Source organism: Patagioenas fasciata, chromosome 4, assembly GCF_037038585.1.
Source record: "Patagioenas fasciata isolate bPatFas1 chromosome 4, bPatFas1.hap1, whole genome shotgun sequence".
Lineage (NCBI taxonomy): Eukaryota > Metazoa > Chordata > Aves > Columbiformes > Columbidae > Patagioenas > Patagioenas fasciata.
Genome location: NC_092523.1, coordinates 34,500,667 through 34,514,351, shown reverse-complemented (window position 1 = coordinate 34,514,351; position 13,685 = coordinate 34,500,667). Strand labels below are relative to the sequence as shown.

The following is a 13,685-nucleotide window of genomic DNA, read 5'->3' as shown; positions in this document are numbered from 1 at the left end:
CATTCGTTGTCACTAAGAAGAGCCTGGCTCCTTCCTTGTGACACTCACCCTTTACATATTTATAAACATTAATGAGGTCACCCGTCAGTCTCTTCCAAGCTAGAGACCCAGCTCCCTCAGCCTTTCCTCATAAGGGAGATGCTCCACTCCCTTACTCATCTTCATGGCTCTGTGCTGGACTCTCTCAAGCAGTTCCCTGTCCTTCTTGAACTGAGGGGCCCAGAGCTGGACACAATATTCCAGATGTGGTCTCATATACACCACATACACACATGGCTGGGCACACAGATCACAGACACACAGATTACTCGCAATAACACATATGGCATGACAACTTCATCCCCCTCCCCTCTCTGGCTGAGTAGGATGAAGGTCCACAAGTGAGAATATATATGCACACGTCTACATACGTGGATCCTTCCAGCAACTGTGCTCAGACACTGAATCTGCCATTCACTCCATGCCTGGACCCCAGGGCTTAGCCTGTTCTGGAACGGTCTCAAAAGGGTCCTGGACAAGGTGTTTGTTCCTTGGTAGTTCTTAATTTGGGTTCCTGCCTGCCCTTGTGCCCCTGGGCTCCTTGAGGTTCATGGAGATGGGCCTTTGGTATCTCCTGGGATGGCTTGCGAGAAGGTTGGCAGGGCAGGATATTATTTGGTCTTCCCCTCCTATCACTGTTTCTCTGAGCAGCTTTTCAGGTGTGCAGGAGAGCTTTTATCACACAATCTAACACTGACTACACAGGTAAACCTGCTATTATTAGGTTCTTTGATGCTGCTAAATTACAAAAAATATTGATTAAAAAAGTAAATATGTTGCAGGATGCCTGAAACACTCAAGTCCACCTAATTTGTTTTAGTGATCTAAAAGTGGCTTCACAATCTATTCAGGAACTCTGCAGAGACCCACAAATTTCAATTTTTGTCTCTCAGACAAAATGTAAGAGATTAGTCCATGTGATGATGTCCATTAATAATTTTAAGAAACAAAATATTCGCAGTCTTCCAGAACTGCATACTTTTTCACTCTTGGCTGCTCTTTATGCACTTCATCTACTGCAAACAGCTAACTTGTGTAATAATTTTAAAATTAGATGTATTTACCAAGAATTATCTTCATGAAAATCAGCCAAAATATTTAAGGGTGGACACTAAGAATCTGTTTTAGCATATTTACTTGTATCTGTTAATTATTCCTCAATGCAATTACCTCTCCCCCAACCTCAGCTATACAGGCACTTACATAAGATGAACAATAAACATATTTATCTGGTGCTTTAACCTGATGCGAACCTCATGGTTAGCTCAGGTTTTCTGTGACTTAGTTTCTCAAAATGTCTCACCAGTTACTATTATCAAATCTGTAAAGTAGTTGAAGACTTGTTGATGAATACCCCTACATATGGATTAAAGCATTATTCTGTTGATGATTGCTTAGTCTAGGTTTAAAAAGGCATACGTTCTGTTAGACTACTATTTTAAAATTATGACAGTATTTGAATACCACGAGGAACTATGGGTCAAAGTACCTTTGGTACTTCTGAAAACCGCCTCTATATCTTACACCTATTTTTTTCCTTTTGAAAACATGTTTCATTGCCTTATGCTGTTGAATACTGCTTTCTAACATGTGGTACAGAATTAACATCAAATCTAAAAAATCCGTCCCATATATGGTAGAGTATTGAAAACCAAAGCTCTTCAAAACATTTTCTCTGTAGACAAAAATATCTTCCACGGGGTTTGCTGAGACAGACTGCCAAGTCGGCAGCCACAGGGAACACTGGATTAGAGGAACTCACTCTAAGCTGCAGATTTTTTTTTCTCTTTAAAGCTGCATACAGACAAGGTTTGTTAATTCAGTAGTTACTGGCATCAAACTAGAGTGTTCATTTATCTGCATGTGTAATTAATGAAATGCATATTTTTAAAACCAAATAGTGGCAAATCAATAGTATTTGATAACCTCCATTTGTGCCATGCAGAAATTCCTATTGTAAAACAGTGAAATAAAAAAAAAAACACCAAAAACAAAAGAACTGCAGCACACATTTTATATTCAAAGAAAACACAGTGAAAATAAATCAGAACAAACAAACAAACAAACAAGCCAACCAACCTCACAAAAAAACTCCAACCAACTAGACCAGAACACCATGCAAATAAATTTCCACTTCAGTCACTCTTACTCGGTAAAGTGATGCTTTACCAAATAATAGGTGCAAGATGTTTACTTTTCACCCTACTCACTGGATTTATTATTATTATTATTATTTTTTTTTTTTTTCCAGTCAGAAAACAACCTACAGCAATAGAACTAATAGGAAATACCACATCTTTCGTTAGTACCTCCTTTTAGTGCAACTGGTAACATGCACATTAGTATCAAGCATACACAGTACAACATAGAACAAAGTGATACTTCAGAGATGCAGTAGCACAAACTGGCAATTTACTGCTCTATCCAGTAGAAGTAGAAAGTATAGAAGTAAGGTAGAAAGCATAAAAGTATAAAAAAAGTATAAAATTATATTGATCATACGATCTTAACTCATATGATTGCAGTGCACAATGTAATCATCGTCAAATGTTTGATGTTTAGCTGAATTACTTCTGAAATTACAGTCCTATGAAGCAAGTAGTATTTCAGTACAACCTTAATTATACAGACTCACATGTTTAGGAAAAATGTCTTGACTGAAAATGCAAAAGGATAGGACAAATTTCAGAGTATTCCCATAAATGAAAAATGTACAACCCTAGTTAATATCTGTAAAACAATGAAGAACAACGACAACTGTGGGGCAAAAAAAAAACACCACCACCACAAACTCAGCTGAAGAATTATTATAGTTACAGATGTAGCAGTTTCAAGTGAGCCAATATATTTTAACTTTGTATTAAAAAATCTGTCCTACTGAATTCCAGTCATTGTCTGAGACAATGGGAAGCCAGGAAGCCTGATTAATACAGTGGTCTAGATAACAGCAACCTGTACTATGGAAAAGCTAATTCCTTTGATTTAGAGCACGCTGCCAAAACACCTAAACTGTCTTCAACAGTAGTTCAGGTCCTCAGGTCCCACATAACACATTTGGTTTGTTTCAGGTTGTCAAGTCAGTTGTTGCAGTGCAGCACTATATCAATGAGAAAACCAACTGGTTTGGAAAGAACGGATCTATCTGTTCTCCTGCCACAGTTAACCTGCAAACCAGACGGCTCATCTATGGAGTATAAAGAGTTGACTGCAAATAAAAACTTACACCTGACATGAGTGAGGCCAAGATTTCACCAGTCTGCTTTCGAGAGGCCTGTTCCCAATTCCAGCAAAACCAGCAGAACTCTATTGACTTCAGTGATTCAGGAGCAAACATTACTATATTGTCAGAGATCACGAAGATAACTTCCTATAGTGTAGAGTACTTCATTTGGTCAATACGTCTATCACAGCAACTTGAGAAAATACAGATCCTTATAAGTACAAAGTACTTATCTGATTATGCAAGTGTAGCTAATAATACAGAGTAGTATTTATATGCTTGGTAATTTAACAGCAGTAAAGAATGAAAACAGAGTATTTTTAAAGCATGTGCATTTTCTTAGGAAAATGTGATGTTTTAATAGCCCTCAGCTATACCTGTTATGTCTTCATATTACATATTTTTACACAAAATATACACATACAAAACTGATACTTAAGCACAGAAAACTAAACATGCATCTATATTTTACATATCCATATATATCCATACATATAAAAATATGTATGTAAATTTTATATATGGAATATAAATGTACAGAAGCAGACATACTATTAAAATACCTTGTGTAATTTGAGTTCAGCACCAAGTAAAGTACAATTTGTTCATGAAAATTTAAATAAATCTGGGACCTTCTCTGCTTACTACACAACACGTAAGAGTAAAGAAAAATCTCACAGAAGCAGCATACCTGTGTTCATTTTGACACTGGAGGATTTGCTATAAAAGTCTTCAGATTTCCTGCGGAAAATAAAACGATGTATTAATTTGCACAAGACAAGAATGTGTGGTACAAAATGGCAGCAGGACGCCTCAGAGGGGTGGAGAATTACTGTGATACAAATGACATTCCTATTTTAACACAGCTTTAATTAAATTGGTACTGCTTGTCCTTCCAAAGTTGAAGATGAGCTGTCGCTTCCATTATAAGCTACTCTATTTTCAAGTGTTTAGTATCTCAAGTTGTAAACATTTGCCCTGAGATAAAACAACTAGTGATTGGCTTTTTGTCTTGAAACTATACACTAAAAATTGCTCCTGCACAGGAATGGGGAAATATTTTTAAGGGCTGCTAATAAGCTTTATTCACTCCTTCGTGCAAACTGAAAGATATAAAGAGTAGGTCTCTTTGAATATTTTTTAAGTAGCCAAATTTACCAGGTCTTTTTCAAAGGTTTACAAGCAGGAGATGTGGCTGTTTTAAGCCAGTGCTTTAATGTGCCTCTACAGACAACACTGACACTCTCAATGTTTTTCACTGTATTGCTGTGCACAATATCAGGGTGTTTCTCTTGGCATCAACAAGAATACATTTCAGAACTCCCAATGGAGTCAAGAGATAGGGAATCCAATCACAGTCATCAATGTGCTTTTTAAAGGTAATAATTTGCACCAAAATAATGCAAAATGCACACATATGTTAAATCTCTTTATTTAGATATCCTGACTCTATACAGCACTTACAAACAAATAGTAAAACCCCACAAAACAAATCTGCAACTGTAGAAAAAGTAGGACATTCTACAGTAACAGGTGACTTTAACCTACTGATGATATGTCACAGGACAAACTAGACAGTATTTTCCATCTACTGCCAGTTTATGTCACAGCTTCAATTTAGGATCAGGAGCTTTAATACCTCTTCTATTCAGGCTCTTTTAGAAATAAAAATATAAGCGCAGAAAAGGTTTCCAATGGCATTCTGCATACTGGCCAATCTCAGCTGTACCATTACATCAAAAGAAGTGTGACCAGCAGGTTGAGGGAGGTGATTCTCCCTACCTACTTCATTCTCACGAGATACAGAACTGTTGGAGCAAGTCCAGAGGAGGGCCACAAAGATGATTAGAGGGCTGGAGCACCTCTCCTATGAGGACAGGCTGAGAAAGTTGGGGGTGTTCAGCCTGGAGAAGAGAAGGCTCTGGGGAGCCTTATTGTGGCCTTCCAGTACCTCAAGAAGACCTACAGGGAAACTGGAGAGGGACTTTTTACAAGTGACAGGACAAGGGGTAATGACTTTAAATGGAAATAAGGTAGATTTAGATTAATTATAAGGAAGATTTTTGTTTTCTACATCGAGGGTGATGAGGCACTGGAACAGGCTGCCCAGAGAAGCTGTGGATGCCTCATCCCTGGGAGTGTTCAAGGCCAGGCTGGATGAGGCTTTGAGCAACCTGGTCTAGTGGAAGGTGTCCCTGCCCATGGCAGGAGGTTGGAACTACATGATCTTTAAGGTTTCTTCCAACTCAAACCATTCTACGATTCTATGATCTATGCTTCTCACTGTAACTTACTGAGTGGGCAGACACACTGGAGGCCAAAATACTGAGGGGTAAAAAAAGTCATTCTCTCTCTGCGCTGTTCCCACATTAAGTTCAGGATAAAACAAAGGGAAAATAAGAATTTTTAATGCAATAGAGCTTCAAAAAATAAATTGAAAATATTAACTGCCCAACTATGTTGGAGCAAATTGGAAGGTATGCATGGAGGACCCTTTTTATAATGGGAGGCTCAAGATACTAATTAATAGAAGTAAACAAAATGTCAGAACACAATTCCAGTTCAACAGGAACCCTGAATTTACTGTACCTCTGAGGTAATGTGTATTGCTGTATTCTCTTGCATTAATGATGCCAGATTTTCCACTGCTTGAAAAAACTTACTGTTTTTCAGAAACTCTCTGAACTCTGCTGCTATTATTCAGTCAGTTTTCTGACAAAAAAGATGCACATTAAACTTTTTGAGAACTATGGAAATAGATACGTGGCAGTGAATAAAGTTTTATCGCATTATTTTTATGCTGCAGCTATCAGTAAACTACCTCTACGAATTTCTAAAAGATCTTTAAAAAATACAGGCAAATTTTATTTTGTTCATTTTTGATGAATTGTTTTTGACTAAAATTTTGGATTTCTGTAACAGCTACAGAATATTCCTAAAGCCTCACATTCCTACAGTGTTTTCAGGCTTCTAGAGGAGACACCATTTTCAAGCCTTCTTTTAGCTTGGAACTGGATCACTGATGGTACAACATGCAAGCTACGAAATGCAACACGGTATTTATTTTCAGACCCAACAAGTACAGAACTCTTGGAACACTGCAGAGCCAAAATAATTTCTAGCAGGTGGCTTTGATATATTTACATAAAGTATACTTAACTCTTACTCAAGTTTTAACAGACAACACTCAATTTTAGCACTACAGCTTTGTCCTCCTGAGAGCTTTTCTACTTGAACAGCTCAGGGTTGCACTGCTGACATTCAGTGAGGGATTGCATACACGTGACTAATACTTTCACATTAATCTCATTTTGCTGAAGAACAAATTAGTCTTGCATACCTGAAAAATAGGCAAGTAAATAAGGCAACATAAATTGCACTCATGCAAACAGTAGGCCTTGCATTTAATACCTGAATTATTTGGAATTCTCTGCTTCTGACAAGCTAAAGTAGCATTCAAATACTTAATGATACTGGCAGTGGGATACAAGCAAATGCATTGAACTTAACAGCCATATGCCTGGAAGCATTTTAGACAGCATTGTTTCAAGCAGTCTTTAAGATCCTTACTTCAAGAAAGTGGGGGGAGGAGAGGGGAACAAAGCATTTTGTTTTGTACTTCTGTTCCTACTTCACTGTCTCCTGAAAACTGTTCTTTGTGAATGGGTTTTTAAGTAGCTCTAATACAGACTCCAACAGAGGCAAGATGAATATTCTACTGAAGGCATCAGATACTCTTCATTTCCAAAAAGGGTGCCCAATGATCAGCTAAAGTACCCAGCTCTTAGAAAGCTGTGATGGAAGGCATGCCTGTAATTACCGTAAACATGAGAAGTGCTATTGGAAGATGAATTTGCAAAATCAGAGGCTGCTGTTCAGTCACCTAGATCAGGCAGGTTTTCTACTAAGCTCACACCTGATCTTAGATGCTGAGGTAAGAAAACACTAAGTTTCACCACAGTAGCCTGTCTAACTTTTTGCAGAGGAAGATCCAGGATTAATCTTCATGGCGTTCTTCTATAGTTGCCTTCATCTGGCAGAGGTAGCATGATAGGAAATGAATTACTGTGTTAGTGCACAAAAACGTGTCTGTCAGGTTGAATACAGCTGCAGTTATCGTTGCTAAAGTTCCACTAAATACGTAATATATATTGCTGTGTTATTTCTTAATAACTCCCTATATTTCTTGATAACACTACAAAGATTACCTCAGCTCAGCAACACTTTGCATTGAGGGGGTTGCTGAAGAGACTTTTGGGAATCTCATTGACACTTGCTCTATTTTATCCAAGAGACCCTGATAGCTAGTTGTGATCGTAAGTTCTGAAGTGTGGGGTGCTGCAGGGAGCCATTCTGTCACCCCTTCTGTTCTACATCTATATGGAGCTATAAAAAGGGTTTGTGAGAAGTCAAGAAAGGTTTCCCCGCCCTCAGTTTATCCATGAATACAAGACACGTGTCCTTACTGTTAGAGGTTTAATTACGTTATTGATCAGATGTTAGAGCACTTACAGCCCTGAGGTAGGAGCTCTAACATTCAATCAAACATCAACTAAATAAATGTGAGCAAGTGCTTTGTGAATCAAAGCCTAAATGAGTAGTAACACGCGATTACCTGCTTGCACCTCATTCAAATAATTAAGTTCATAATTATTAATAACTATAATCCATAATTACCTAAGAATTTAGAACATACTTTCAAAGTAAAATTCTGGAAAGAACTGGAAGATAAAAAAGGAAAGGAGATTTCTTTCCTTTCTTATTGTTACAGCTATACTAATAATGTATTGCAAATTCCTAAATGCTTCATAGGAGTACCAGATCAAATGCATTCAAGCAGGCTTTCTGCCTCCTGCTCTGTAGCCACAGAGTCTAGATCCTTTTGAAATCCAAGGCTTGCTAGTTGCACAACTAACTGGAGGCAAACTTGAGAATCTAGTTGCCTGCTTGCTTAGACAAGTTTTGAAAGGCTCTTGAAAAACAAAGTGGTAAGTTACCTGGTTTGATATGTTTTAAATCTAATCATACCGATTCTATTGCTGTTTCAAAACAAGCTGACATTTTCCACACTGATTGTGTCTGAAAATATTTTCACCTATACTACTTAATATAGTCAGAGTATGAAAGAAGCTCAAAGAGACAAAAGTTATTATTACAACCCCTATTCCCCACCAACAGCATCCCCTACAATTATGCTACAGGCACTCTTGGTGATGAGTACTATAAGGTAAATTGTGAGTTTGATTGACTTGAACCAACTAAATGATTTCCGCAAAGGTATTCAGGATAACTTTATAAGATGACACAGATCAACCAGACAGTGTTAATGGACTAATGACTTTTAAACATCTTCTAAGTTACCTGTTATTTACTCCTTACCATTTCACAAAGGATATTATAAAAAGCAGGTTTAAAATGTACTTTTCTGATACAGTATTTATATTGATTTTAAAGCTAATTCTAGTATGTGCTCTTTATAGTTGCCATTCTTTGTAATTAATTCTACCCCAAGAATCTTCAGTGGGAGGCTTACAATACAGAGTGCAGATGGATCAACAGCAGGATAGGTGTGTGTATGATCTGTCTAGAAAATGATAAATTTTCATTGTCTTGCAATGCCCAGATATCTGGAGAGGACAGGAGCTTTCCAGATTTGCATGAGAAAGAGTGTCAGATTTGCTTTAATGTTATTTGCCAGTTTCACAGTTTGAGCTAGAGACTATATTCTACTTTGGAAAATATCTGCAAAATTAAGGAGTCAAATCAGTTGGTGATTTTACTCCAAGGATTGCTTAGTCAGTTTAAACATGGCAGGTGACCTACAAACACATATTTATTACCAGGCAGGATTCTATATCCTACTTTGCATGTGGCAGTAAATTATTTAACTTAAATCATTAAGACACCGCAGAGCATTCCTGCTCTCATCTCTGCAACAGGCCAAATCATACATTCAGTGAAGGAGGGAAAATAGGGAAGCTGACTGTGTTTTTTATCTCAGTTTTTAAAAGAAATTGTTTCAGATGTTTAGCTGTAGCAGGATGACTATGGCAATGAGAATGCAATGAGAGCTTGACAGAACACAAAATGTTTAGATTGTGGCAACAGTGACTCGTATGAAGAAGCAACTGTCCCAAAGCTTCCTTGGGAGCAGAGGTCTCTCCTATCAAGCCCCTAAGCCAAAAGAAGGCATATATGCAAATGTATTGTTCATATTAAAAAAAAAAAAAAAAAAAAAGCAGAGGGTGACAGTGCTTATAATAAAAAATTGAGAAAGTACTGAAGAAGGTTCCACCATGTTTCAATTTCATTAACATGCAACAAGAAAACAACAAAATGGCAGGGAGCTTGTACTAAGACCCAACCCAGTAAGGCATATGCTGAGCACATGCTTAAGCATATGCATTATGTAGGCCCCAGAGACCTATTTCTATGCTTCATTTTAAAACACAGGCGTAAATATTGTCTGCCCCAGATCACATTCACTCACCTTATAAGGAGCTGAATACTCCAGTCCTAATTAAGTGTTTCAGATAGATAATCAAAGAACAAAAGACAGGCAGAAAACTGCCATCATAGTTTCTGTAATTTTAACTTTAAAATTTTGCTTACAGGATAGTGAAGACATCCTTATGTTAAGTGCATTGTCATCCTACATGTGTTACTTATGCACATCATCTGCAAATGTACTGATCAGGTCCTTAAACAATTGGGATGTCTGAATAATTTGTATATAGCCATAAACTTCTACCGGGATGCAACAGTAGGTTGCATCGCAGTCAGCAGCAGTTAATGCATGATCAGGGAAAACTGTACACACAAAAGCTCTGTTTACTGGATCATCCAGGGAGATGCAAAGAGCTGGGTGCAAAGAGCTTGCGTTGGTTAAACTGACTAGGAAAAGCTGAGGAGATGTGTGCTTGTAGAGATTCTTTCAGAGACAGGAGGGGGATGGGTAGTTACTCTGCTACAACTGTCAAGAAATTTTGGTTGTGAGTGATATTCTAGTAGGAAACAGATAACTTCTGAGCAGCGTGGAAAGGCAGCAGAACAGACATAGAAGTTTGATTTATGATTTTTGCTGTGTTTGCCAAGTTGCAATTAGGAATACAGTAATACTGTAGGCAGCTGGAATAGCTTGAACTAACAAACTTAGTGGGGTATCTACCTTGCAACATATCAGACATCTAAGTCTACTTCCCCTAGCAAATTCAAGGCACTGGAAAGATCCTGTCTTGAAAAATCACAAGCAGTTCTAGTTCCCACGAGCAAGAGTTCAAAGAGCATCGGTTACAGGAAAACCCATCACAGGAATCTATGGCTGATCATTCTCGATAAACACACCAAGGAATTGGACAGAACCGGAAGAAGGAACAAAGTTGGCACAAGAACTCCTAATCATTTCTGTTTTCTTAAATGTAAATTGAAAATCATAAGGTAGTTTCTATTCATGACAGTCATTAAGGTGTGGAGCACTTTTATCAGTACTGTGGTCAAACTTAAGAGCCCAAACTTGACAAGTGTATGTGAAAAATGTGGCTGTTTGAAAGCAAGGGAATAGATTTGATGACACAAGAACTTCTTTCCAGACCTTGGATGCTTTTCTTAATATTTTTTCTGAGAATGCTATGAATACAAAATTAAGAGAAGCTAGAATTATACTTTCCTGTCCCTCTGTTTCTTCATGAAACTGAGAAAATTAACTAAATATCTGATGAGAAAAGCGAAGACTACATGTTTCTAAACTGAAGGTTCCTTAAAGCAATCTTTATCGAATACAACATCTGAAGGAAAAGTTCAAACACTTATATTTAAATTGATAGCAACTTAAAAGCAAATCTTTTGCTTTAGAGAAAAAAACTTAAAGCTTAAAATTTCTCCTGTTGTAGCATGATTTCTACTAGATATGCATACTTTTGACTAGCTACGTACTGAAAACCCAACTTAAGTAAAATGTCTGCACTTAGTTTTAAGTAGGTACTTGCTGTCATCTTAAAATACATCTCAGACGCTCCAATATCAGAACATTTTCCTAAAATGTAACTACAAGTCTAACAGGATACCAAGAGAGATGTTCAGACTGACAACATTCTGTACATTTTACTGGTTATTTTTACAGCTGCAAAAGGAAGGAGGAGGACAAACAGCTGCTTTGATACTCGGCATCTCCTTAAAGCTCTACCAGTAGAGGAAATATTATTAATAATTCCAGTCATGCTTGTGGTGTTTGTGATTTTTTAAATTATTATTTTCATTGCTTGAATATAAATAAAGAGAGAAAAGTCCCATTAACTTCTGACTGCAATTCACATTTCTTACCCTTTACCCCGGGCATCTACTACTGCTTTTATTAAGATAAAATTGTAAATTTCTAGCCTTTAATGGTAATTTTGTTCCCTGCTTTTGGCTTCCCCTACTGTTGTTTTACAGGAACCGTGTTTGTTTAAATTAACTCATTCTGTAGGTTGGAAATGATTTGAAATTACTGTATGAGACCATGTCACTGAACAGACATGCAGTAGATTAATGCCTACAAACACAATCACAAAAACCTTCAAGACAGAGTGCCTAAAACGCATGACACACCTTCTCAGTCCTTCTGAAAGTTCCCTTATCAGGTAAATAAAGAGGTGCACAAATGAGGGTTAAATTCAGGTTCATTAGCCTTCAGTAACTACCAAAGGCATTAGGAAAATAAGGGAGTTTTAGTTTCATCACTCATTTCCAGGACTTTGCAAACTACCGGTCACTTGAATACTTCAAGTATTATCAAATTTTCCATGTTCATACAGTATGACAAACAATGCATTCCTGCTTCTTTCTACTGGGTGTGTGATATGTACCAATTTGACACTAACATACATAAATCTCCACCTAAATAGAACTACTTTCAATATTTTTTTGGGTGGTGGTGGTTTTGTTTTGGTTTTTCATGAGTGAATACCACTCCCAATTAAATCAGTGGGAACAGTGTTCATTCATGAAAGAAAAATCCTTTTCTGTTTCCTTCCATTGGTTTTGTCTCAAATATAAAAATACGCTTCCCTTAACCACAGCTAAGGAATGCTACATCTAGCTAACAGAGTCACACCAGTGTGTGGGATGACATAAGGCTCCTTAATATATTGTTAGTAAGTATGCTGAAGCAGCGGGATTTGGTTTTGAACTTTTTGTAACATGCTCATAAAGACAAAACGAATACCAATAACTTAGAAGACAATCTAAGAAGATATTCACTGGGATATTTTAATCACTGTTTTCTAAAATAAATGTTGGATAGGATCACATAGAGAAACTTTTAGTACCCCTATTATGTAATTAAAACTTTCAGCCAATTTTGCTGAGTTTGACAGAAATGCAGAAGTCTCAGTAACACTGAAGGCTTACAAGTTCTATGAGGAATTACCTCTGAGAACACAAACCATACCACCACCAAATGGGCAATATACCCTAGCATTATAAGACATAAGGCAATTAATACAGGAAGAGTTTAGGAGCTATATGTGGATAAATACACATACTTCATGATTCCAGCTACAATAGTTCCCCCTCCCTCAAAATTTAATTTGCTGTATTAGACATCACATAATCAACAAAAATAACAAAACAATTTCTGCTGTCTAAAATGTGCAATTTTAATTCCAAAAGTAGACCGCTCTAGCATTCTGGGTTCTGATTGTGAAGTATGAGTCACTGAGATAACCTGGAAAACTTGAGGATCTGGAAAAAAATCAGGCTTTGAAAGGAAAATAGAATCTGCCTATACAGCAGGAGAGACTGTCAGGCCCTTGACTGATGGCTATTGAGTCCTGTTGCTGAAAACCACTCATGGGAAAAGGTCCCATCTTCTCAGAACTGTCCAATGATCCACAAAGTAAAAAGATCAGGAAAACAAAGAATATTTATGATCCCATTTGCTGTAAGTTAAGCTCTGTTTGGGGAGGAGGTTTCATGAAATGGGTCCACTGTTAAGCCTATTAAACTTACAGCCATTCTCATGAGTTCACGGGCCAAAAAAATCAACTTATATACCTAAAAGAAACAGAATTGGACTTGTTTATTTTTATTAATTCTAACAATTTCCCTGTCATTTTAACTTTTTGGTGACATTTAATGGACAGAATCGAGCAGTTTTACATGCTCCGAGGCTTCTTTAGGCCAGGTACCATATGGTATACCAGATTATCCCTTGTAATAGGGCATTAACATGTGGTTTCTACACCTGGCTCTGCCACTGATTTTCAACAGATCTTTTCACCTTTGTGAGTTTAGCCTTCTCTTACCCTCCTTTGTCATTTTTGGAGGGGGGCTATCTCCACTCAACTGTTTCTGCAGGACGGGATGCCGGTCTCTGCAAGGACATAGCCCTTCTCCAGTAGCTGGAGGCTGCTTTGTTCTAATACCAATAAACATTGATTCCCTATAT

The 13,685-nt window shown here is 37.4% G+C and overlaps 1 protein-coding gene across 31 annotated transcripts in view; it reads right to left on the bottom strand.

Annotated features, from left to right (window-relative positions):
* The window catches only part of SORBS2 (sorbin and SH3 domain containing 2), a 155,493-nt gene that overhangs the window by 75,052 nt on the left and 66,756 nt on the right, over positions 1-13,685 (bottom strand). For 29 of the 31 annotated variants that reach the window (XM_071807600.1, XM_071807601.1, XM_071807605.1 and 26 more), the window contains one exon: positions 3,951-4,000. The exons of the other annotated variants lie outside the window; for them this stretch is intronic. In XM_071807600.1, the coding sequence (XP_071663701.1) occupies positions 3,951-3,960 (10 nt within the window). In that variant the 5' untranslated portion in view covers positions 3,961-4,000. Of the gene's footprint in view, positions 1-3,950; positions 4,001-13,685 lie in introns of those variants that run through there. 31 annotated transcript variants of the gene reach the window in all.